General features: G+C 36.2%; 1 protein-coding gene and 1 non-coding gene across 2 annotated transcripts in view; one reads left to right on the top strand and one right to left on the bottom strand.

Annotated features, from left to right (window-relative positions):
- Nucleotides 1-26,928, top strand: part of PRDM5 (PR/SET domain 5) — a 219,983-nt gene that overhangs the window by 97,562 nt on the left and 95,493 nt on the right. The window contains exons 4-10 of the mRNA XM_059377917.1: nucleotides 8,055-8,229; nucleotides 10,511-10,685; nucleotides 12,104-12,196; nucleotides 12,465-12,586; nucleotides 16,249-16,328; nucleotides 21,778-21,862; nucleotides 23,102-23,259. Of these exons, the coding sequence (XP_059233900.1) occupies nucleotides 8,055-8,229; nucleotides 10,511-10,685; nucleotides 12,104-12,196; nucleotides 12,465-12,586; nucleotides 16,249-16,328; nucleotides 21,778-21,862; nucleotides 23,102-23,259 (888 nt within the window). The remainder of the gene's footprint in view (nucleotides 1-8,054; nucleotides 8,230-10,510; nucleotides 10,686-12,103; nucleotides 12,197-12,464; nucleotides 12,587-16,248; nucleotides 16,329-21,777; nucleotides 21,863-23,101; nucleotides 23,260-26,928) is intronic.
- On the bottom strand, nucleotides 17,600-17,703 carry LOC132009477 (U6 spliceosomal RNA). Its single transcript, XR_009401950.1, has one exon. It is a non-coding gene; the product is annotated as a U6 spliceosomal RNA (small nuclear RNA).

Raw genomic sequence — 26,928 nt, 5'->3', positions numbered from 1 at the left:
GAACTTCAAATGCATGGGTTCTCATGAAGTCTTTCCTAGTGGGGCATGGTACTTGAGAAGGGACAGTGGGCAAATTGTCAAAGAAAGCTGAGGTTTTTGAGATTTTGGGTATTGGAAAGAGATAGGAAATTTGAAAAGTAGGTACACCTGTATATCCAGCAGTAAATGATTTGTGATATTGATAGAATCAGAAAGAATTAGACTGGAAGACATTGTGAGTTTATTTGGTTCTAGCTACTGCCACAATACAGAAGCAGTCACTTTGAGAAAATCTTATTAATTGGTGGCTTTCATTATTCTGTGTAATTTCAGAGAAGCCCCCTGCCCCAGTCTTACAAGGTTGTGTACCCAGCTTTCCACTCTTAATTCCATACCAGCATTCCTCTTCACAGGGTGAAATCTGAGAGGAACAGCAATGATCACATCATTCTGTATGCATGTTTCTCTCTTTAGCTTTGTTAACTAGTGCTTCAAAAAGAAGTTATTTCACTTGTGATTGAATCTAGCTCTGGAAGGGATAAGATAATGAAGTCTACCTCCATCCTTTGGCAGATGAAGTAAAAGAGTTCCAAAGATGGCAAGAGACTCGCCCAAGGTGAAAGGGCCCAAGTGGGAAAGCCAAAGTCAGAAGAACCATCTTGACTCCTAATTAAGGGTTCTTACTTTGTATATGGCATATACGTGGCTATTTTAAGAGTATATTAATATCAGATCTACATAACAGGATGTAAGTTTTTCCTATGCATGCGATTGAGGCAACATAGTAAATAATAAGTGTCTGATCTTTTCCTAAAAAAGGAAATTATTTTGTGAGTCATTGAAAATTAAGCAGCAAAAAAAAAAAAAAAAAATTATGTGAAGACAAATTCCCTTTAGCCCTTAAATGCATTGGGTTATTTTGGGCTCCGTTAGGAAATATTTTATCCAGTAAAATTGAAATTGTAGCTGTAATGATTAACTAATTATATTTCACTCCTGACCTCATCATGCCAGTACTCACTTATCTAGTTCTAGACTGGCTCTAGAATTTACTAAGTGTGAGCTTTGCAATTCATTTATCATCTATGAGCCTCAACTTTCCCATTTGTAAAATGTGCTCTGGTTGGAGGAGTTCTTCTGGGAGATGGGCCCTGATGCTGACCATCTCTTAGGTGCCTACTGTCTATCACACTTCCTTTATATACTCCTTATTTTTTAATCTTTTAGGTAGGTGCTATTGATCCCATTTTGTAGATAAGGTAATGAAATGAAGTTAAGATAACTTTTCCTAAGGATACATTGCTAATAAGTCATGTGCTAGAATCCTAAGTTAGTTTATATGATTCCAAAGTAGAATCTCTTTGTCCAGTGTCCTAGGAAATTCACTTGACATTTTTATCTGTATCTTACAAGGTTACTGTGAAAATCTGATGAAATAAGGTAATTGAAATCTTTAGAAAACTGCAAAGTGCTTTACTGGTGTGAGGTATTATTTCTTTTATGTGTTCTTAGCCACTTACCAGAAATTAACAGTAAGATCTAAGGCATAAATAAATTGTATTTTTTTCTGCTTTATGGATGAGGCAGTTGAGGCCCATAGGGATAAGGAAGGATGCCTACATAGGCAGAAAGTGACAGAGTTGTGTCAGTTTGTAGTCTGATTCTAAAGCCCTAAAGCCTCCTCATGTTCCTCTCTGGATCTGAGTTTTTACTCTGGCATAGAGGCTGATTTCATCACCCTTGGGCTCATTCCTGCGATGGAACCTCCCAGCTGGTGTGCTAAGACACCCAGTGGGCTAAGAGTAGGTTACTAGTATGGAAAGAGATAATGACATTGATGATAGTATTTGTTTTTAGGACCATATCCATACAGTTACTCATTCAGACTACATGACAGTTGACTATAACAGTATTTATATGGCTGCCCTTCTCTACTTTATGAATTCAGAAATGGTTGTTTTGGTGCATTAGGATTTTGGTGGAGCACCTGCCTCAAGAGAATTCTCTGTAACAGCTCTACCACACGGCACCATCTCCAACTTTCCTGTTGAATCATCCTGGCCAGGTTACTACCTTTTTTCTGGATTTATTTATCTTCATTACCTAAGTTTGTTTAAAAAACTCTGACGATGAAGATATCCAGAAAATCTCTTGTGTGTGTGTAAGTTTGTCTCTAAATTTGAGTTCCATATATGATGTTACCAAAATGATGACTCTAATAAAATATAAGCCACCATTATTTTTTTTCAGTATCATTCAGAGAAACAGATCATGTCCTCCTGTACTTTACTTATCTGAGTGGATTGTCTCCGTTCAAAGGAAGAGCTTTGAAAGTAGTTTATGACCTAAAATATATATTTTTTTCAATTGGGGATGATGAACCACTCTTACTTTGCAGATTTGTTGAAGAACAGTAATTAACTTTTAAAATGGCTGCATTGGGGATGCTTGGGTGGCTCAGTCAGTTAAACGTCTGCCTTCAGCTCAGGTCATGATCCCAGGGTCCTGGGATTGAGCCCTGCATCGGGCTCTCTGCTTAGCGGGGAGCCTGGCTTCCCCTCTCCCTTTGCCCCTCCTCCAGGTTGTTCTCTCTCTCTCTCTCTCGTTCTTTCTCTATGTCTCAAATAAATAAATACAATCTTTAAAAAAATGGTTGAATTGGGTTATATTCTTGGGCACCTGAGTGAAGGACCATGTGAAAATATATTTACATCTACAGAGAATATACAGATTCAAAATAAAAATCTAAAGTTGGTGTTTTATTTTAGACCTTAAGAAGAATTGTTATTAAATAGAGTAACATCTGTGAATGCTTGAGGGAAAACTGTAACACCGAGGACTCATCTTCGACCCTTCTACTCTCATACTGCATGTATATTCTGTCAGGAAATAGCATCTGCTTTCTCTTCAGATCATACTTAATACTCTCACCATCTCCGTTATTTGTCTGCCATCATCCTTCCAAGTCACCACTATCTGCGACCTGGTTTATTTTAATAGCCTATCACCAAAGGCACATAAAAGAAAGTATCTGCAAACAGTTTACTAATAAGTGCTTTTCTTCCATAGACACAAGCCTTTTAGTATTCTTTTGTACTTTTCATTATTTGTAAAATGTTGAGCAACTGTTATGAGTACAGCTTACGCTGTGGGCGACACATGGTAATTCTTATTTGCTGCCTTGAGGAAATTATCTTTGGGAAGATAAGATCAACACATATTAGAATTTCCTGATCATATGAATTAAATGACGAAGCCCAGAGAAATAAATTATAAATGCCCAAAAACGTTAAAGCATTTCGTATAGAGAAAACCCCTGGAATCTACGTGCATTTAGTAGATTAGAGAAGGTTTCATGGAGAAGGACAGAAATGGTCTGTGCCTCAGACGATGCTAAGGAGTTGTAGCAGGGAGGCCAAGTGGGGTTTTTGCAATTGTACTAAGCAGGAATGAGGCCAGTGTTTTCTGAGAGGAAGTATGCCAGCTGGTCTAAAGAATAGGATGCGGTTTCGTTTGCAGGATAGTTGAAGAAGAGAGGACAAAGTGGGTTCAGATGATGGGAGTCTATTGGGTAAGACTTTGGAGCCATATTTGGAGATACGACTCATTCTATATGTTGAAAACCCTCAGTTGGAGATTGGGGGATGGACCCAGTCAATATTATTGGGAGGACATCTTAAGTAGAGTTCAGAATGTGGTTTTGGAGAATATGATGGTGTAGTTAGGGTGACCAACTGTCCTGGTTTGCCCAGTCCTTTTTCAGTTTTAACTGTGAAAGCCCCATGTCCTGGGAAACCCCTCAGTTGCAAGCAGAGCAGATGGCTGGTCACGTTAGGAACAGTTCAGACGGGTGACTGAGATCGAAGGTCCAAACCAGAGTGACGCATTAGTGTGTTAACAAGAGAACAGAGCGTGACAACCAGAAACCCAAAGTAATTCAGAGCTCTGGTAGGCAGTCAGTGGAATTGAATTATATTTTGGCTGAGAGCAATTTGGCCAAATGAAAGTTAGTCAAAAGCAGCATTGTCATAGCAACTTTATGTGGCACTTGGGCTGAAATAAATTTTGAAAAAAAGGACTCTTTTAACCACTGTCTTTCAAGTTATATATCATGATGGAACAACAATAATAATAATAATAATAGCAGAGCTGCCATTCATGAATGCTTATCATATGCCAAGCACCTTACCCAATTTTACAAATATTCTTTTAATTCTTATAACCAACCAGCCTGTGAGATAAGCATTGTTAATTTTCTTCATCTTGCAAATGAAGAAACTGGTGGTTTGAGACTTTGAACCTTGGCCAGCCCAAAGCCTGTGCTGTTTAGTCCCTATGAGGTACAATTCAGGGTATCAAGACCCGGGTCTGTTTATTATTTATTGTAACACCTGTTAATTCTAGAAATACTGTAACGTATGGACTAGCAGAAGATTCTGCAAAATACTTAAAATTATCCCTACTTAGAGATAAGCTCCATTAATATTTTTTTATATCTTTTTCTTTGTGGGGGCACATTGTATTTATGTGTGTATACACACACACACACACGTATGACATATATTTTTTTCCCTTCAAAATTACATTTGGTAAATTTTAAAACCAATTGCTAGGTATTTAATTTATTCCAACTTCTGTTGTTGGACATTTAGGCTACTATAGCTTTTTGATGCTACAAGCAGCTTGCAATACAAATAATTAGCTGAAAATGATACACAAAAATAAAGCAAAATGAAACAAAACTAAGAAACAAATTCAAAATAATGGGCAGTAATGCAGGAGATGGAAAACAATTGTAACACCACTCACTCTGTGTTGTATCCTGATTACCCACACAATGAAAACCACTGGCTGAGGAATATTTGCTTTTGGGGTCCCTGAGTGGCTCAATTCGTAAAGTGTGGGACTCTTGGTTTGGCTCACGTTGTAATCTCAGGTTGTGAGATTGGCTTCCCATCCTGTGGGGCTGTGAGCTCAGTGTAGATTCTGTTTGAAGGTTCTCTCCCCCTCTACTCCTGTTCCTCCCCCTACTTGTGCTCACACACACACTCTCTGTCTCCCTCTAAATTAAATAAGTTTTTTTTTTTTTTAAGGAATATTTGCTTTGGAACAGATCATCATGTTGAACAGCCTTCTTTCAGCCAAAGCATTTTTTAAAAGATTTTATTTATTTATTTGAGAGAGAGAGCATGAGCAGGGGGAGGAACAGAGGAGGAAGGAAAGGGACAAGCAGACTTTGCACTGAGTGTAAAGCCCTACCTGGGGGCTCAATCCCAGACCTCAGATTGTGACCTGAGTGGAAGCCAAGAGTCTGACGCTCAACCGACTGAGCCATCCTGGTGCCCCCAGCTCAAGCATTTTCAGCAAAATCACCAGGAACCCATAACAGGAACCATAAGCAGGACCCCAGACCCCAAGCAGAGTCCAGAAAGGTGCTAAACCCTAACATGTAAATGTAAGGAGTGATTTTCTTATGGAGGGATCTATGTTCAGGGGAATAAGCCACAAACCCAATGACCAGAAATGATGGCTATAAGAAGTAAATTTCAGGATCTGAATATTAGAATAGTCACCAAAGCTGAAACGCAAGGTCAGAGCCAGGATAATGACAACAGGGAGTTGATGCTGAGTCCCAGGACTTTGGGTCAACACCTTTTAAATCCTTCTTGCCAATGGACATGGAATTGGGCTTGGGGCGAGCCTACAGGTGAGGAATATGCCCTAAGAGCTCAAGAGAGCTCCAGTGATTAGGAATCTGGCAGGTTCTGGCAATGGAAACTTTTGAAGAAGGAGAACAATATTAATGAAGAGTTGTTTTGCAATTAAATTAGTGAGGTGTATGGAAGGAAGCCATCTAAGAGGATACTTCTTAAAATTATTATGGTAGCAAATGAAAGGAAGAGATTCTTGGACTGGGTAGTGGTAGGAATTATACATAGAAAGGTATCTATATTTCTATAAAATAAATAGATTGAATTAATACCTGTAATGATAATACCTGTAATGTAATACCTCTTTGTACCATATCTTGGTATACAGACAAGACATGTAGTTGGCCCTTGGTGGCTATAATGCTATTACTTTTATTGAATTGAGGTTTTAACTGGTATATTAATTTTTTAAAATTATGGAGTTCCTAAATAGGCATGCTGTGTCTTATGATTGCAGTTTAAGTGAATGTTACCATGTTTTAAAATTTAAAAACGTTGTCTTTTCTTGGTGCTATTCAGGCCATCATGAAATTGATGATTAATATTCTGGAGAGATGGTTCAATTAAATTTCTTGCCTGTTGATCAGATAAGCACTAAAATTTATGATTGTATTCTGAAATCTTCATTTGTTGCTTTGGGTAACTCTTGGCAAGTGGTTTCCAAACTCTGGAAATTGCCACTTCTGAGTTAATTTAAAAAGAGACCTCTCTTTTGTTGAGTGTCTCTATTGTTTTTCATTTATTTTTGTTGCACAAAGAGTAACAATTGTATAGAAGTTAATTGTGTTCTTAATTAGAAATAACTTTTTTATAGTTTCTGCAGGTTTGAAATTAAAAATCTTCCAAGGATGCGCTAAATATTATAGAAACATCTTTTAATTAACTGTAGCTGATGGTTAGATTTGTTCAATAACTCGAACTTTTGCATCAAACCTTTCTTGACCAGAAATGATGACTATGATCATCATTTCCATTTCCTGCATGGAATTTTCTAAGATACACTGTTTTAAAAATTACGAAGATTCTTTTCATTGTAAAAACCAAAACAAAAAAATGTAAAACAGTATTGAATATAGACTACTTTTCCTCCCAGCCTCTAAACGATAACCATGTAACAGTTTTATGCATATTTTTCCCGACTTTTCATGAGGGTTCTGCTTATGTAAAAATGCATACACACACACATACATGTCTTACACGTTCTTCTCCCTCTCCTCTTCCTTCTCTCATTCACCTTACCTCTTTTTCCTCCTCTTGTCTCTTCCTCCTTAACAAGAGTGGTGATAATGACAACAGAGGGAAGGCTTTGTTCTTTGTTCTCTCCGTTATTGAATTTCACTCTTTGGTGGAGCTTATTGTCCTTGTCCTTCAGTCCCCTTGCCTACCACCAAGGTTCAATAAATTCAGGCTATGCTTTGCTTCTCTTTATCCTCAGCAGCCAAACTAGGAGCCCTCCCAGAACAAATCCTCAACTATGTAAAAGACAGCAATTCTGGGTGTTTCTCCTGCGGACAGCGAGCTAAGCAGCCCCAGTTCTGGCCTCCCTGGTGATTGGCCGAAGGCCCAGAGGGGCTTTTTGTACCAGTTCATTCCAAGTGTGAAGTTTCTCTGGGGTTTCCTTGGGAAGTAGGTTCTTTGTAACATTTTTCTTGTGTCTGTTATGGGTTGAAATTTCTTCTGAGTAGTTATCTATCATTTCAACCCTGATTTCTAATCTTCTAGAATTTTGAAAAAAAAATTGATGTATTGATATTAGAATTTCCTTTCTTTTCTGCTTTCCTGTCATTTCAGTGGAATTTAGGTACACAGGATGATTTAGTCAATTCTTTGAACCTCTCAGGTGCCTCGTCTTTTTTCTGTTTCTGGTCTAGGTTTTTTGGAAATTCTTTTAGGGTTCATTTGCTGTTCCTCTGGCTTATATTATAAATTGTAATTTTTTTCCTTCCAGTTTTGGATTTAATATTAATCATAATTAGGTCATTGATAGCACTTTGTTCTCTAGGCGCAGAAATGATGCCATTACTTAACAGATTTCTTCTTACTGCATTTACGGACCTCCACAAGGTGTTACTGCATTAGGCAAATTAACAATGTGAAATTCACTTTTAGAAATATAAATAGACTTTCATTTGCTATATATAAATGTCACTATCAGTAATATATATTTGTATTTTATTTGCCAGGTGACTGAATGTTGTCAGTTTCCTTTTTCAGTATCTAAATCAGTTGGAGATATAAAAAACGGGCACATGGTACTCAATGTATCTTAAAATGATTTCTTCATTACTATTAGAAACAAATGAGTGGATCAACATTTTAAAAATTATTTGTCATACAACAGCATATTTTTTAATTTTGTCTCAGGAAGGAGAAAACATTTTCTATTTGGCAATTGAGGATATAGAAACAGATACAGAGCTGCTGATTGGCTACCTGGACAGTGACATGGAGGCTGATGAGGAAGAACAGCAAATTATGACAATGATCAAAGAAGGGGAAGTTAAAAATTCTAAAGGACAATCAACAGCTGGCAGAAAAGGTATTGCCTCTAACTGGTGATCTGAGAGAATGGAAGTTGTAGGAGAAATACGGTTTGAACTGTGGGTGAATTATAGTTGCATTATCGTAGGGTGTTGTCAAAATAGTTGTGGTTAGAACGACTCTCAGAGGATATCCGGCTGTAAGCCCATCTTTATTCCAGCAGGAGGAGAATGGCGGGCGTGGGTGATAGATGTACCCTATAGGACTGCTAAGGTCAGTGCCAGCTCCTGGCTCTCACTGCTCTCCCTGGTACATCTGGGGTGGCGAGCAATGAGGAATTTTGTACTCCAGCCCTGAATCTGCCACTAATCAGTCTTGTAACTGAGTAAGTCACTAACTCTTAGAGACGTTAACGTTCTCATCTGCACATGGGGAAGGGCAAGTGCAGAGGTGTCCAGAGGGCACTGCTAGATGGAACCTCTGGGATTATTTCTTGGCCTCCCTCTTGTTAGAGATCCTTGGAGAATCTGGAGCTTCTGGACATCTCTTTCTGTTCTGACTGTAGAAGCCTGCAGAACTGTTAGATAGCTTCAGCTGGGTAACCAGAAACTGTGTGTGGACTGTAGGTCTGACCTGCTTTGATCAGGCCTGCAATCCAAGGATGTCGCTTGTTTGCCATCTGCTGGGGAATAATCAATTATTATTGGAACTTGTTTCTGTTATGTTGTGTTTTACTCCTGCTGGGGTTTGAAAGAAATATGAATGATGTTATAGGTATTCACATTTTGTAATGGGCTGAAATTTACCAGAGGGTATTTTTCCATTTTGTTTAGCAAAGCCATTTCAGAAGTGACACTAGTTTCTTTAGTCACCATGGTCATAATGTCTTTCATATGAATTTCCTATTCGAACTGTATGTTACTGGCTGAGAAAGTATAAGGATTCCCAGCATTGCCAGCCTCTGCTTGTGTTTTTTTATTTTAGGTGGATTATTTAAGGGGAAGATGAGGACAGGCTTTCTGTTCTATCTTTCAAATATGCATTTTGCAGTTTTGCATTTCAGACTTTGGGTGACTATTTCTGATTATTCTGTGTTTTCTTTTTGAGGGGTATTTATTTATTTATGTGAATTACAATATTACTGACTATTCCCTCTGATGTACTCTTAGTATATACTTTTTTAATGTCACACCCCCGGGCACGTTATTATTATGTCCACTATTTTAGCTTAAAAATGAGTCTCCTGCTTATTTATTATCATCCTGATTTTTCTTCAGTTAACAAATACCAAATTCCATTACTTTTGTAAAAATAATCAACAGAAACTTAGAGACTTAAAAAGTATGAATCAGTTAATTACATTATTAATATTATTGCTATTTTTTTTTAGAAATTAGTTTTTATTAATAAAAGCAACTCTCCCAGTAAAAACCCAGAACATAGAACAACAAACCCATAACACAAAAGAAACAAATAATCTACTCAAATGTCAAACCATGGAGAGTTTAGTTAAATAATACGGTACACTATTTTTTTTAATTGAGAAAATGTTGAATGGAAAAAAAAGAGCAACAGACGAGATTGCATAAAAAGTATGATCATAAATGTAATTATCAGACTGTGTGGAAGATATGAATGGACAAAAGACAAATCAGACTTGAGAATTTATTAAGTGGTTTTCTCTTCCTTACAGGATTCTTGGTCATTTTTACTTTCTTCACATTTTCTAAATTTTCTAAATCTCATTTTATTTAATAAAATTTTAATATAAGAAAAAAATCTGTAATGTAAATAATGTACTTTGAGAAATTTGGGCGGATCTGTGACAGTCCATAGGGACTGACAAGCCAGAGACGCAGTGGAGCCTCACTATACCTACCATAATGAGTGCTGTTTTTATGACCTTGGTCTTTTTCACATGTATGTGAGATTCCCCTTGGTGATTCCACGTAGTTTGCCTTGGTTGGATTTTTTTCTCCTTGTGCACTCAGTGAACTCAAGATGACCTGTCTCATGGAAAGTTTTTGCTTTCTCATTCAACATTTGTAAAATCTCTTTAATGTGAAAAGTGAACATTATAGGGTAAATTAACAATTGATTTTGATTTTGATTTTGTATTAATTTGCTGGAACAAGAGAAAGGAATTAAATGATAATGTATTTCTCTCTATTAACACTTCCTATTATTTTTCATGGACAATATTTTTAATACTCATAGAGATAAGCATTTATTATTCTGATACTGTGAAACACAATTTTGATTTTAAAGTGAAACTAAAATTGAGCAATTCTTGGCTCTTAATTTTTGTCTTATAAATCTGTTTCCTTGTCAATGTGTAGATTGCCTTGGCCGTAAAGAGGACTATGCTTGTCCCCAGTGTGACTCGAGTTTTACCAGCGAGGAAATTCTTGCTGAGCATCTTCAGACATTGCACCAGAAACCTACCGAGGAGAAAGAATTTAAGTGCAAGAACTGTGGGAAGAAATTCCCAGTTAAGCAGGCTTTGCAAAGACAGTGCGTATAGCAAAGAATATCAAAATTATAAGCTAATACTTCTTTAACTATTCCATTTGATTTGTTTTACAGTTTTTAACTTGTGCATGTGCGTGTGTATGTGCATGCATGTGAGAAAGAGATAGGGAGGGAGGAAGATAGTAAACGTTCTATGTTGTCATTGTCATTAACTTATCTTAGTTTAGTATGTTGATTTTGAAACATTCTGACTATGAACTTCACCGAATGAGCATTGTTTATGCTAATAAGTCCTTGTCCATTTAATTTTTTGCCATTAAATATCAAGCTCATTGGCTTACTAAGCTGAAATTCAGTTATGCATAATTCAGTGCTCTGAGGTTACAGATCAAGTTTCAGTTGTCTACATTTGATCTTCTTAGAAATCAGTAAAAGAAAAGTTTAAGAAATGGAGAGAGTTCAGAGTATCAAGGAAATGGACATTTTGGAAAAGAAGCCCTGTTTATTTCATGACAACTTAAGGGGAACAATTTAAAGATGAATAGGTATAGGATATGACATTAAGATCCATTAAAAGATCCCACACATTGCTTTGCATCCTTTATTATTTTGACTTTATATTAATAGCATATTGTCTTTTTACTTAAATATTTTACACTCATTAAAAGTGAGAGGTAGATACATGTATTTTTATTTTAAGAATGTCACTTCGTATATGAGTAAGAAATCTGTAATAGAGATGTACTATTTCATTTTTTTATTCATTGAAGTAAAATTCTGAAGCGTGCTATATTTTATATTAAGATAATTTTCACATATTATATGCATCCATGTTACTTATGAAATTTGTGATGAAGAATTTCTGCTCAAAACTTAAAAGAAGTTTTATAATAGCAATAGATTAAACATTTGGAAATTCTGTTACAGGCTTTTGGGAAAAAAAAAAGCATGAGCTATATACTTTTTAGTGAATAGACTTTAAAACTGTAATCTGGGGGTACCTGGGTGGCTCAGTGGGTTAAAGCCTCTGCCTTTGGCTCAGGTCATGATCTCAGGGTCCTGGGGTCAAGCCCTGCATCGGCTCTCTTCTCAGTGGGGAGCCTAACTTCTCCTCCTCTTTCTCTCTGCCTGCCTCTCTGCCTACTTGTGTTCTCTGTCAAATAAATAAAATCTTAAAAAACAAAACAAAACAAACAAAACAAAACAAAAACAACAAAAAACCTGCAGTTCGGTCAGCTTTTATTGAATCTATACCATATATATTTTTGCTGAGCTGGTTCTTACAGTTAAATGAGGTACTGATCAAAATTTTACAGGGCAAAAGACAGAATGAAAACGGAGATCACAAATAGGACTTTGTTTAAAGTAGAGAGATTTTCTTAAGTTTTTGTCTTACATTTCCAGTTTTTATTTATTTATTTGTTTGTTTCTTTTTTTTTTTTTTTTCTGTCTTCCCTCAGTGTTCTTCAGTGCCCGGCGAGAAGCAGTCTGAAGGATTCTTCACGAAGCTTTCAGTGCTCCGTCTGCAGTTCTTCCTTCAGTTCAGCATCAAGGTTTTGTGTCTTGAGTTCTCAGATGGCTGTTACTTAATTGTGGGTCATTTTTAGCATGCATGTTTTCCATGCTTTGTTGTGACTTAGTATCACGAGGCTGCAGTGGGATTTTAAGTGTTTCCTTTTTACCTGCCCAGGTAGTGCGTGAGATGACCCAGAAACTCTGCTGGAGAGCTCGCGTTGCAAAAGCTTGGCCATGATGTAAGAATTAGTTAAGTATGGCCTCACCATCTCTTCTCCCTTTTCCTCTTGCCTGGTTGTCTTGCAGTTTTGAGCAGCATCAGGAGACCTGCCGGGGAGATGCCCGGTTTGTGTGCAAGGCCGACAGCTGTGGGAAGAGGCTGAAGAGCCGGGATGCTCTCCGAAGACACCAGGAAAATGTCCATGCTGGTGAGAAGTCCCTGCAGGGTCGTTCTTAAAGGGGCCCTTCTCTCCCTGGGCTGCAGTGATCTGTTTTTAATTCTTGCTCTCAAGGAGAGAGCTTGCTTTTCCATCGGACTCACACAGATGTGGAGCTCTGGCAGGGGACTTTTTTCTTTCACTGAACACTGTTTCTTGTTCAAGTTGATTTCGACAGTATTTGTCATTTTTCCTATATCTAAAGTAATCATAGCTGGAAACCTAAGCTAGAACCTACTGGAGCTTGGTAGGGGGGGTGTATTAAGAATCAATATTGTGACAATTTACAGGTGAAATACAAAATTTCTCTTTACAGAAACATATTTTAAAACTATTGCGTAATGCTCTCATGCCTTAATATTTTTACAGTAAAATTCCATTTTTTAAATTTATATTTCTTCTGTATTGGAGAAAATTACTGCATTTTGACATGGGAATTGAATGTATTTGAATTAATAAGGCAGATACTATTTGAATGCCTTCTAATGGGCAGCTAAACAATAAAACAAAGACAACAGTTGACTGTCACTTAGATTGTATCTGTTTAGCACATGGTAAATGTATTTTGGCTCAGGGACTAAATCTATGGTGCCGAGTTGAACAGATGGCTGTAATGTCAGAGTTAACTTTTCACTTCCTCGGTGTCTTTTCCTTAAAGGAGGCCGACCTTCGTGGAACTCCTCATATCCGCCTGTACTTACGCTTTTCTCATGTGTTTACATTTGCCCTTGGTTTCTGGAAATGTGTGGAAAGATGTCTTTCTGGATATGGGGAAAGTGGATTTCTCTTCTCCTATCTTGTTTATTCTCACATGTGTGAGAACAGGATAATCAGTACTCAGCCTCCATATCCTATGTTCATTGTCCAAAAAGTATCTCCTTTAATGTTAAAGTTACATAGAAGCAACTATGAGTGTGATTGCTGGCTCCCACTTGGCATCCCTGGGTGGGCCTCATACTATGTCTGAGCTCTATATGGCAGTTCTAAGCGGTAGAAAGGATGGCTTGCAAAATACAGCTTCAGGATGCTTTCAGTAGGACTTTACAGTGTTCTGACTTCTTTTTTTTCCTTTTGAAGAATATACGGGTGATTTAGGGAAGATGGCATTTTCCTGAATTCATTATACTTCGGCCTTTCCTGTGCTTACAAAAGGCAGGCATAACTTTTTGATAGACCTGTCTTCGTAGTTTTTTTTTTTTTTAAGCTGTTATGTTTAAAATGCTGTTCTTAATTTTCTCCATCCTTGTCTGCTATGTATTATAACAAATCTTTCATGTCATTTTTAAAGTTAACTTTGCTGAACTAAGTAAAAAACCAGATGCATACTGAAACTCTGGAAACTTGCATTCTTGTCATTGGGCATGTGGTCTTCAGGCTGTGCTATAAGCATAATTTCTTTGAGGCTTCTTGTAATTGGCCTTGAATATTATAATATTATTGATTCTGGAAATTCATGTTGACTTTGTAGGAAATAATTTATAAAAGAAATTATTTTTATATTTCTATGTTGTGGAAACATACAAAATATGGAATGTACTATTATTAATCAGGGGTTACTATATGTACCTTTTGTTGGGATCAATACATAACAGGTCTCTCATGCATAGCCCCTTTTTTGCTTCTCCCCTTTCTTCGGTGTGATACACAAACATTTGGAGGAAGAATATTCCACATTCAGAATAGCAAAGCAAAGCAGTGTTCACACACATGATTGTAGAACGCCTGGCAGAATACCTAACCCATATTGTACTGAAACTCACAGTACTTAGATGACTATGTATTCAGTACGGTTGTATTAATTTCTCATACATCTTCTACCATCATAAATAATGTGTTCCTGAATGTTTTTGAAAGTTGAATCTGAAACTCAAAAATCAGACTTACCTGAATATAGCAAAACTAAAATAGTATAAAGTGTAGTTACAGTTTGGTAGATGCTCTTGTCCTTCAACCTAGGGAAGCTGGTAGAGTGGTGAGGACCTTCAAGTTACCCAAGAGGAAACCGATGAAACATAGAAAGGCTGGACTTCCTTAACCCACTTCCATTATTTTCTTCTGTTTAGGTTCTGTGGATACTAAAACCAAGAGGTTTTGTATTTATGGGAGATAACATTTGTCTGTACTCTCAGGCAAATTGTCATAAGCTTTAAATTTTTTTTTTTTTTCTCAAAAGAACTGGGATTTTAGTCCTAGGATGAAGAATAGAAGACATGAGGAGGAAAGGTTGCAGGGTAGGGATGAGGTACGGTATACTGCCTATGATAGCTGGAGGGACAGTGGCAGGAAGATGAAAGTAAAGTAAGAGGTATGGTTGTGGATGTCTCACTTCTTTTTCTCTTCTCTCCCTCAGCCTCTGACCTACCTATATGGAAAGGATAGGATCTAGTATCAAGGGGCAGCTGGTTTGAGGGATAAGATAGAACAATAAAAGATTATGGATTGAAGGAGGGAAATGCCAGCTAGTAGGAGCTGGAAAAGAAGGAATATTCTTTCTCAGTCGACCTTCATGTATTCAGTCTATATGTACAGAGAATACTGATTTTGTTTGCGAGGATTTTCTCCCTCAGTAGCCAAATTACTTGTCATTCACTAAGAAAAATTTTCTTGGCTATAATATTCAGCATGCTAAAAATAGTGCTATTATTTTTGAAATAAGTAACTTGAAGAATAAGACCAAAATTCATATTTTTCTTTTTCTAAAAGTGTTTTTCTTTCATAAATATAGTCGGATGATAAAATCATTCTGTAAAACTTAAAAAAAATTTTTTTTTTTCCCCAAAATAATGGATAATGGGGGAGGAGATGGAGTTGCGGTTGAGGTGGGAATAGCCTCGGATTTGTCATTGCTGGGGCCAGGTGATGGATACATGGTAGTTCCTCATACTATTTTTTACTTTTTGTATATTTGAAATTCATTAATTACACATTAAAAAAACCCACTCCAGTTATTTGTGGTAGTGCAGATAGTACTATTATTACATCATATTTGAAAAAATGTTTTATTGAGTCTTCAATCCTATAACCACTGTGAAATTTGAAATATGAAATGAACTACTATAATCACTATGTAGGAAGACAAAATTGGGCTTGTTTTGATTTGTATATTAATATGAATGCCAGTATAATGTTTTATTGTACTTGATTTTATTTTCTGGTTCTTAATATTAATATGAGAAAGTATATATTCATAGATTTTGCAGGAATCTAGTTCTGGAAAGAATAATCTATGAATTCCATCTTAAGAAATCCATATGATTAAATGAAATATTCTGTTAAAATTTAAAGCAAGTAGCAAAATCAACTTATGAGTTAATAAATCCCATAAGTTTTTTTTTTTATAAACACATGTGATTAATTTCAAGTACAATTTTCCATGTAAGTGTGCTTTAAAAAATTTTACATTAGTTTATGGAAAGGTGAAAGACTATTTAATTTATGTAGAAAGTGGTATATCATGCTGAATATTTTTCAGATTTAAAAAGAAAGGGTTTAAAATGCAGTTTAATGGATGTAACTATAACACTGAAAGTTTTAAAATTCTAAGTTAAGATGAAATACCTGTTTAGAAATGATGTATCACCTAGAAACATTGTATCTGATGCTCCTTCTAATTTTCTCATTTAAATCATGACAGCATTTTATTTTCATTTTAGGAGATCCTAAGAAAAAGCTCATATGTTCAGTGTGCAATAAAAAGTGTTCTTCGGCATCAAGCCTGCAGGAACATAGAAAGGTCAGTAAGATAAAGATTAATGCTCATCAGAATATAAGATCTTTTAGTCATTTATAGTGTCTGCCATGAAAATTTTTAGTTGATTTTTTATACTTAAATAGAGACAGAGTTTTGTCATTAATTTATATACTAACATATTCTAAAATGCAAGGCCAATAATGCAGAAAAGTAAGCTCTTGCAAAAATAAATTTTGAGTTATCACTCAGAATTAGTAGAAATATTTCTCCAGTACAAAGTGTGACATCTAGTTGAGCCTGTCACTGCAACACCTCATCCTGGTTTCAAGCTTTGTCAGTTGCTGTTTGCTCAGGAAATACCATATAATTGATGAAAACATGTAGTTTTGTGCATTTATAATATGCACCGTAATAACACTTAGCTGTTTAAATGGATGCATATTATTGTTAAATCTGGCAAAACAAAAACAAGAGCTCCCTTGTTTTGAAGAACTAAAAATAATGTACAAGTATGTCAGAGGGTTGTTACTAGGAGTGAATGGTTATATTTGCAGAAAATAAGTTTAATACATTTTGTAATAAGCATAAAACTTACTAAGTTACTCTTTTTATGTGGAAATTTAACCGGAAAAATATACTGTAGTTATTAACCCTAACAACAGTAGCCCTCATTAATAGAATTTACAATAGAATAGAACTAAAGTAGAATTGCAATTTTTGTTTTTATTATAGCAAAGTCTAGAAAAATTCATACTATATCATATTGTCTTATATTGTAATAACAAAGAGAAATGATTTCTTTAATAATTTCACATATTGTTTTGTCAGAATATCTAAGAACATATAATATTTTCTTTTAGTGATTTAATATCGAAGAAGAGAAGAGATGGTACTAGTGAATATAAAATTTTACTTTTCTTGTGGTTTACAAAATCAATTTATCTTTTTATTTGTATATTGTTATATTCCAAAGTAATCTGACAGACATTAAAGTTCATATGATATTCAATCTGATAGCTCTAACCATGTGCCATGGATTAATCTACAAACATGTGAGATAGTTAGATGGAAAAGATGTATGTTATATGTTATATGTGGGTGATTGTGATCCTCAGGGAGAAATAATGGAACAAGCAGTGGACTGAGACTGAGGACAGTGGGTGTCATCTTCTTCTGTCCCTAACACTTCATGTACATGGGGTCTCTGTTCTCTCTTTTATTAAATGTGACTTGGAACTTTTTTTTTTTCTCTGAGTACCATGAAACTTTTTTTTCTTTTCACTTTCCAAATGGTTTTCTTATGGGATTGTTTAAAAATTATAGAACACTTGAAGAATTTGTACATAATTCTTGTGCACGAACCATGCTTATCTTCACTGTATCATTCTAGTTTTAGTACTTGTACTGCTCACTTCACTGGCATGACTTCTGAATAAGAACCTGGTCTGAGACAAAAAGATTAAATCCAATTGAATAGATATTTTCTTTTTTTTTTTTTTTAAATATATTTATTGTTGTTAAGGCAAGGAGCTTTTTTTTTTTTTTTTTTAAGATTTTATTCATTTACTTGACAGACAGAGATCACAAGTAGGCAGAGAGGCAGAGAGAGAGGAGGAAGCAGGCTACCTGCTGAGCAGAGAGCCCGATGTGGGGCTCGATCCCAGGACCCTGGGATCATGACCTGGGCCAAAGGCAGAGGCTTTAACCCACTGAGCCACCCAGGTGCCCCTGAATAGATATTTTTTAAATATCTTTGTACTTATACGTATTTCTGGTCTGTTTAAATCATAAGAAGTTGAAGTGTAAGATATTTTGCCAAATTAAAGATTTTTCCCAATAGAATGTTTCAGCAAAGTTGGTTGTAGGGTATATTTCTGAAAAATGTTCTACTTTCCATTTATTTTTTTCATAATATAAGAATCTTTTCCCCAAGGAATATTTTGGCAGATCTAAATACTACCTGGTGGTGGTAGTGTTGTGCCCAAATTTCGAGACCCCCCAAAGACGACCACCAGAGTCCAGAGTCAAAGCCAAACAGCAAGGGTCGTTTATTACGAGTTCAAACCTGGACCTCCGCACACTTGTTGCCAGTGACACTAAGAGGTCCTGAACTCAGGATCACAGCACTTTTTATACACTATTTTAGGGGAGGCAGGGATTTGGCATACATCATAGTATCTCGTAACAAATCACTACATACCACGGGAAAATCAAACAGCAACTCCATAATATGACTGGCGTGCTACAGAGCAGCAAAAGGGCTGGGAACAGATTCTTGGTTAGGTCAAAGGGCTGTCATTCTTCAAACTGCTTGGTTGGCACCGCTAGGGTATGTGTCACCTCAGGACTGGCCGGGGTCTCCCTGTCAAGCTACGGGGTGCCAGATGGTTATTATCTCCTGTACCCAAAGCTGGGTGGGGGGTCTGGGACCAGTCACTTTGTCATGTCCAGATCTGGGTGGGGGTTTCTCTGGCGCCAGATGGCTGTTATCTCTTGGCCCAGAGCCAGGTGGGGGTCCGGGAACGGCCACTCTGCTAGGTTTCATTCTGGGTGGGGGTTGTGTGGTTACAGAGTGCCTATAGAAAGTTTGCTGGTAATTTTCCATCTCCTCATGGGTTAGCAAGCGAAGGTACAGAAGCAGAAATAGTGGTTATGGTTATAATTTAGGCATCTCAGTAGAACACAGCACCCAAGTTATCTCTGCAAAATGCTATTAACTTACTAGGTGAATGTGGCACTTCATTCTAGCATGGCCCCTTTAACTTAGCCTTTCAGAATCCACAGGCAGCTTTTACTGACTACCATTTTTGACTCTTAACAGCAGCTATGTTGAATGTCTAATAGAGTTTGGTTGCAGTATTTTCCCTTGCCAGTAGAGGGTGCTTTATGAATATGCCAAATTACATCATAATCTAGACTGGTACCTTAATTTCTGTATACTATCCTGTGTTACAGTTAGACATATTATGATCCTTCTTGAAAATTATCTAACTAGGGACTTCAGATTGTAAATTATTACCCACCATATCAATTACTAAGCTGGAGATTTTGAAAATTGTGCTTTATTTAGCATTAGGCATAAATAAATAGTGTTATTACTTGTCGTTTTCACTTGAAATCTGATTGTTTTATTCAGCTTTTTGGGGATTTTTAAACATAGTTTCAACCTGAATTTTCCACTGTAAGTAAGATAGTTAATACAAAAATGCTTTCCTGTACAGTGAAAATTCTATTTTGTGATTGTGGAAAAATCAGTTCAATTGAACCTTTAAAAATACTTCATTTCAGGAGCCACTGGAGTTAAGAAGTGAACAAGTATGGGTACTATGCTGCAGTATTTTATTTAACAGTTAACATTTTATATATGGATGACTAATTTTAAAAATTTAGTTATTAATATGAATTTCATATTAAAATGAAAATAAATATATTTTCATTTATGTGTGGTTTAGAAGGCACATCATCTTTTTTAAGGGTATGTTGTTATTATAAAAGGCACATCTTACAGAAACAAAGAGTTTAAGCATAAGAATCTCTTCATACTGTCTTTAAATAGACATTACCCATAATATCATTGCTCCTTAAACATTGTTGTTCAACCAAAGCCATGGTGAGGGTCTTTGATGATTGAAGAGGCTGTCTTTAAAATGGTTCAGCCTGAAAGTTTTTTGTCTGTACTGCATAGTTCTTGCTTTCTGAGTACTTGTGCAGAGCCCACATTGTTTTCTGAGGAATCCTAGAACTCTCTGGACTCCATATATTCACTGACTGAGATGAGGTGGCACTGTATGTAAGTGGGGATGTAAGTTAGACTCCAGTGGAATGACATCGTTCTGCCTGTGCCTTGTTTATCTACCTTTTCTCTGCTCTTCCCAGATGAGGTAACTGACTAACCAAGAGTCAGGGCTGACAGAAGCAGGGGGTGGGTAGGCAGTCTCAGACCTGCCGTGTGATTGAGCACAGAATTAAGGTATAGACTGCAGACCTGGGATCTGTTAACTTTCCCCTAGCTTTTGTTTCCCTGCCTTATCCTTTTTTTTTTTTTTTTTTTTTTTTACTCTCTCTGTCTTGAGCTCTTCCATGGCCACTTAGATCATGGGATCCAGTCACTAGAATGCAACCCAAGCCTCCCCTCGTGACTCACCGCTGTGCCAGTTCATGGTCCTCTGCCTTGACTTCTCTGCAGGGGCCCTACTTATTCTACAGGGATAAGCATAGTACCCGGCTTTCTGCAGAAGAGGCTTTGCTTCTCTGGTGTTTAGTATTGTGAGCTCTACCTTTCCTGAGGTTGAAACAAAAGCACTATTTTTGAATCTTTGGCAAAACAAGTGATGCTTTTGTTCATTGGGGCGGTTGATATTTCTCATACAAGACTTCTGGCAATACATTCCTTTTAGAACTTTGTGCATTGATTTTGATCATAAACTGGGCTTCTACTTTTCATACTACCTATATGATTTCTCTGATGTAGTGTCTGGATGGGAAAGAGCTAAATTTAATATCCAATTATAATAATTATTTAGCTAGTTGTTTGCTAAGGTTATGCTCCTCCTCTTCTTACTCATTATGGTTTTTGAGCTTTTCTTCTTCTTCTTTTTTTAAAAGATTTTATTTATTTATTTGAGAGAGAGAGTGAGAGAGAACATGAGAGGGGAGAAGGTCAGAGGGAGAAGCAGACTCCCCGCAGAGCTGGGAGCCCTCTGTGGGACTCGATCCCGGGACTCCAGGATCATGACCTGAGCTGAAGGCAGTGGCCTAACCAACTGAGCCACCCAGGCACCCTGAGCTTTTCTTTTTATTGTGGCCTTCCTGTCATGTAAGAACCTCACTGTGAGCTAAATGTCTTTCAGAATCATGTATCTTCTTGCCTTTCATGGTAAATAATGTTTTGTTCTGTACTATATATATTTAAATATAAAATGGTTTGACTACTGTAAAGGGAGTCTTATTACCTATAGGTTTTCATATTTCCAAATCTAAATTTGTGCATAACAGAGAGGTAATGGATATTAGGTATAACTTTTTACAGAGTGTAGAAATGTAATATGCACTAAATGGGTCAGCTATTTAACATATTTAAATAGTGTGCTGCAATCTTGTATTTTATTTCCTTTTTTTAAACTTTTATTTATTTATTTGAGAGAAAGAGAGAGGGTGGGGAGGGAGAGGGAGAGGGAGAAACAGACTCCCGACTGAGCAGGGAGCCCAGTGCAAGGATAGATCCCAGGACGGATCAATGACCTGGGCTGAAGGCCAACACTTAACCAACTAAGCCATCCAGGTGCCTCTCCAATCTTGTATTTTCTTTTAATGATGTTTTTACTTGGTAACATGTTCATTGCATTTTTAGTTTATATAAGACACTGTGAACAAATTAGGGCTGAATTATAATACATTGATACTACGGTAACAGCTATCCACATGTTTATACTTTTGTTCTAATTTATTTGGCTTTGACAGTTGACTTAACTGTCCACTTAACCTTTTGCAGATTCATGAAGTATTTGATTGTCAAGAATGTATGAAGAAATTTATTTCAGCTAATCAGCTAAAACGTCACATGATCACTCACTCAGGTAAAATATATATTTTCCATTCAAAATGAAATCACTGTGAAAGATTCACTTTGTCATTTTCAGGAGCTCTGAGAGTAGTAATCAGGAAACCTGGCTCTTAGTGCTAGATTGGTCATTAACTAGTCAAGTGATTTTGAACAAGTTACTTAGCCTCTCTAGACCTGTTTATTTATAAAGCCAAGGTGGTTGGACTAAATGATACACAAAATCTTCAGAGTCACCATTTAATTTTTAATCTACTCCTGTTAGAACCTTAGATTCTGTTCTTTATCTGTGAAAAGGTATCCTACCATTCAAATTTGCTGTGAAGATTAAATGAGATCATCATGTATTGTGCTAGCGTAGTGTTTGATTTTTCGGAGGAATTCAGCAATTATGGTTTCTACCTTTCTACATACTTTTATATTCTAACTAAGGTACTGATAAATGTTAATGAGAAATTTATAAATGCATTTTGAGAATATGTTTTTAAAGCTACAGCTTCATTTTAAGCAAGTTTGAGTAATAGGTCTGTTAAACAGATTTTTCAAAAATTAGGTCTGAGAATAAATTTTGTTTTATGAAGTATCTTTCTGTGGTTTAGAATGTCTGTCATTGGAGGCTATTGAAGTCAGAATGTTTTTGAATATCCACTTTGCTTAGAGACAGATATAGATATTTTGACAAATGAAAATAGGAGATCAGACACCCGTGGTCTGTTCAGATATGCTTTGTTTGAAACAAACAGTGGTTTTTAAATCTGGTGATCAACATTACATGAACATGGCACAAATATGAATTTTATACAACAACCTAAGTGTGTTGTTTCTGCTGAGAATTGAAGCTGTGCCCATATGGGGTCCTCTTGTTTGAGTAGGAGGCAGGTCTGTCTTTTACTTTTATCACTGTCAGGCTACTCTTAACATTTGGAATTGTGACTTTGGTTTAAACTCACACCTACTAGTGGATTTTTCATCTGGAAGTAGGGTTTTTTCTTTGAATTCAAATTTTATCCTTAGATCTCAGCTGTTTTATGCATGTAGTTTACAATGTGAGTCTATAAGAGAACTAGCTCACATTTCTTTTGTGAATAGGCTCCTATATCTAACAGAAATGGATTGGTACGTAGATTTTTTTTCTCAGTTGTTTCAGTCATGTTTTGGTCGACCTTCCCTCAGAAGTAGTATAAGGTAAGGCTATTTCCCTTTTTATCCTTTACCTTTATATAGATATGAGATTTTCTCCGCTCATTTTTCACAGAAAAACGACCCTACAATTGTGAGATTTGTAATAAATCTTTCAAGAGACTCGATCAAGTGGGCGCCCACAAAGTAATACACAGTGAAGATAAGCCTTACAAATGCAAGCTTTGTGGAAAGGGATTTGCCCACAGAAATGTTTATAAGAATCACAAGAAGGTAAAACCTTATTAATATTATTTTTGCTGAGTTGCTGATTTGATTTCTAATCATTTATTTTTTAAAGGGTTTTTTTTGTATATCTGGACATGATGTACATGTGGAATAGTTAGAGGACGATGTTGCTTATACGTTGTACCTCCTCACTCATGCCATAACCCCACCCCGGCCTTGTTTCTGTCTTCCTCCTCCCGCTGAAACTGTTCGTAGAGCAAAGTGTCATCCAGTGTTTCCCAGTGTTGTATTAATTGCAAAGTCTTTTCTTCTTTTCCTTTTTTTTTCTCTAAAATTCTACACCCTTGTTCATGGTAGCTTTTTTGAAATTCTCTTCATCTTTGGTGTAGACTTGGCTAGGTGTTCTGTCAATTACTCTGGACCCTTTCGTGTCTCCTCCCTCAGGAGGTGGACTTCTTCTAGGTTCTCTGTGTCAGCTATATCCGTGACTTCTGCCATCGACTCTATTTCAGCAGATCCCAAATGATTTCTTTCTTTAACCCAGTCTTCAGACTCACATTTATTTTTCTTTATTTGATACATAACTGGATATCTTTTAACTTAATGAAATTAGCATGTCCCAGAATGACCTTTTCGTTCTTTATGCCGCTGATAACATCTCTTCTGGAGATTCTCCTTTCTGTTAATGAGAGAAGCATATACTTACTCCTGTCTGTTTCTTTAGTCTTAGACACTTTTTAAAATTAGAAGCCAGCTCTTTTTTAAAAATTGGTTTTATTTTTATCTATGTATGTATGTATTTATTTTTTTTTATATAGAGAAAGAAAGTGACCAGGGGAGGGTCAGATGGAGAGGGAGAGATAGAATCTTTTTTTTTTTTTTTTTTTGAGATTTTGTTTATTTATTTGACAGAGAGGTAGAGAGAGAGAGCACAAGTAAGCAGAGCAGCAGGCAGAGGGAGAGAGAGAAGCAGGCTCTCTGCTGAGGGCTGAGGACTCTGCTGAGGGGTCGATCCCAAGATCCTGAAATCATGACCTGAGCCAAAGACAGCTGTTTAACCAACTGAGCCACCCAGGTGGCCCAAGAAAGAGAATCTTAAGCAGGCTCTATTCCCAGTGCAGAGCTTGACTTGGGGCTTGACCTCATAACCCTGAGATTTGACCCAAGCCAAAATCAGGAGTTGGAAGCCCAACTGACTGAGCCACCCAGGCACCCTTAGAAGCCAATTTGTAAAGATTTTACCCTCTGCATTGGCTCATCACCCTCATGGTCATTCATTCCTTTGCCATCCTGTCATCCTGATTATTGCTCATCTTCATTACTTTAATACCCATGTAATTAGATTCTTACTACATGTCACTTTCCACTTATCCATCCTTGTAGATAAATTTTCCATAGCACAGCTCTATCACTCTTGTACTCTAATATTAGGAGTAGATTTCCAATGGCTATGTAAGTTATGGTACATGCATGTTACCCTGTCATTCAGAGTCCTCTACCCATGACCTTAGCTTATTTTCTAGATTTTTTTCTTTTCTCTGCAGTAATAATACCTAAGACAATTTGACATTTGCCTTCAGTCAGCATGACCTAACTTCCCCTTCTTCTTTTCTTTCAAGTTTTTATTTTATTTTCTTTTTAGCTAAACTCTTCACCCAAAGTAGGGATTGAACCCATAACCCTGCAGTTAAGAGTTACATGCTCTACCGACTGAGTCAGCCAGGTACCCTACCCCTTCCTCTTTTCTGATAAGACTCCAAGTTATGATCTCTGAGTTTCCTTAATTAATTTTTCTTTGCATTTCCTGCGCTTTACCTTTATTCTGGTTCTTATTTCAGAATGTATTAATCTTATCTTATCTACTCTGTGTTGATAATAAATAATGTTTTAGCTGAATTCAGAAAATTTGTCCAAAGACATTCAACATCTTAATGATATATATTAAGATGTATTTATGATGTGATAAAAAAATTGATTTTTAAAAAATGGTTTTATTGAGGTATAAATGGCATACAGTATTATTAGTTTAGTGTATACAAATAATGATTTAACATTTGTATATATTCTAAACTGATTACCACAGTAAGTCTAATTACCATTTGTCATCATATAAAGTGAATACAATATTATTGACTGTATTCCTTATACTGTACATATATCACCATCACTTACTCATGTTATAACTGGAAATTTGTGTCTCTTGATTCTCTTCACCCATACTACCCCTAAAACCCCCTCACCTTTTGGCAAGCACCACTCAGTTCTCTAACTATGAATCTGGATTTTGTTTTGTTCTATTTCTTAGTTCTTTCTTTCTTTCTTTCCTTCTTTCCTTCTTTTTTTTGGATTCCACTTATAAGTGAAATTATTAAGTATTTTGTCTTTCTCCGTTTGATTTATCTCATCTAACTTAATACTCTCAAGGTCTATCCATGTTGTCACAAATGACAAGATTTTATTCTTTTCTGTGGCTGAGTAATATTCCATTGTATAGACATGTACTGCATGTTCTTTATACATTCATCTATTGATGGATACTTAGGTTGTTTCCATATCTTGACTATTGTAAATAATCTTACAGTGAATGTAGGGGTACCTATATATTTTTTTAAATTAGCATTTTGTTTACTTTGGATAGATACCCATCTGTGGAATTGCTGGATCATAAGGTAGTTTGTAATTTTTTGAAGAAATTTAGTACTGTTTTCCATAGTGGTTGTACCAGCTTAAATTTCCACCAACAGTATGTGGGGTTTTTTTCCTACATTCTTTTCACCACTTGTTATTTCTTGTCATTCTGATGATAGCTATTCTGGCAGGTGTGAGGTAATATATCATGTGGCTTTGATTTGCATTTCCTTGATGATTAGTCATGTGATCATCTTTTCCTGTTGGACATCTGTATGTCTTCTTCGGAAAAATGTCTATCTGGATCCTTTTTCCATTTCTGGATCATTTTTCCAATTTTTAAAGGGATTTTTTTTGTTGTTATTGAGTTGCATATGTTCATAATGTATTTTGGATATTAACCTTTTATCAGATACATGATTTGCAAATATCTTCTCCCCTTCTGTTCATTTTGTTGGTGGTTTCCTTTGCTGTGCAGATGTTCTTTAATTTGATGTAGTTTTGTTTGTTTATTTTTGCTTTTGTTACCCTTGTCTTTGGAGCCAGATTTGAAAAACATGGCTAAGACTGATGTCAAGGAATTTACTGCTTATGTTTTCTTTTAGGAGTTTTATGGTTTCAGGTCTTACACTCAAGCTTTTAATCCATTTTAAATTGATTTTTGAATATTTGGTAGGATAGTGGTCTAGTTTCTTCCTTTTGCATGCGGTTGTCTAGTCTTCACAATACTGTTCATTGAAGAGACTAGTCTTTTTTCATTGCATATTCTTCCCTTCTCTCTTGAACATATACGCCTGGGTTTATTTCTGGGCTCTCCAGTCTCTTCCATTGATCTATGTGTCTATTTTTTGTTAATATCATACTGTTATGATTATAGCTTTGTAATATAGTTTGAAATTTGGGAATGTGATACCTCTGACTTTGTTCTTCTTGATCCAGATTGCTTTGGATATTTGAGGTCTTCTGTAGTTCCATACAAATTTTAGAATTATTGTTTCTACTTCAGTGAAAAATGTCATTGGGGTTTTGGTAGCGATTGCATTAAACCTATAGATTACTTTGGGTAATATGGACATTTTAACAGTA

Source organism: Mustela nigripes, chromosome 1, assembly GCF_022355385.1.
Source record: "Mustela nigripes isolate SB6536 chromosome 1, MUSNIG.SB6536, whole genome shotgun sequence".
Lineage (NCBI taxonomy): Eukaryota > Metazoa > Chordata > Mammalia > Carnivora > Mustelidae > Mustela > Mustela nigripes.
Note: the sequence above shows the minus strand (reverse complement) of the source record. Positions and strands in the feature narration are given on the sequence as shown.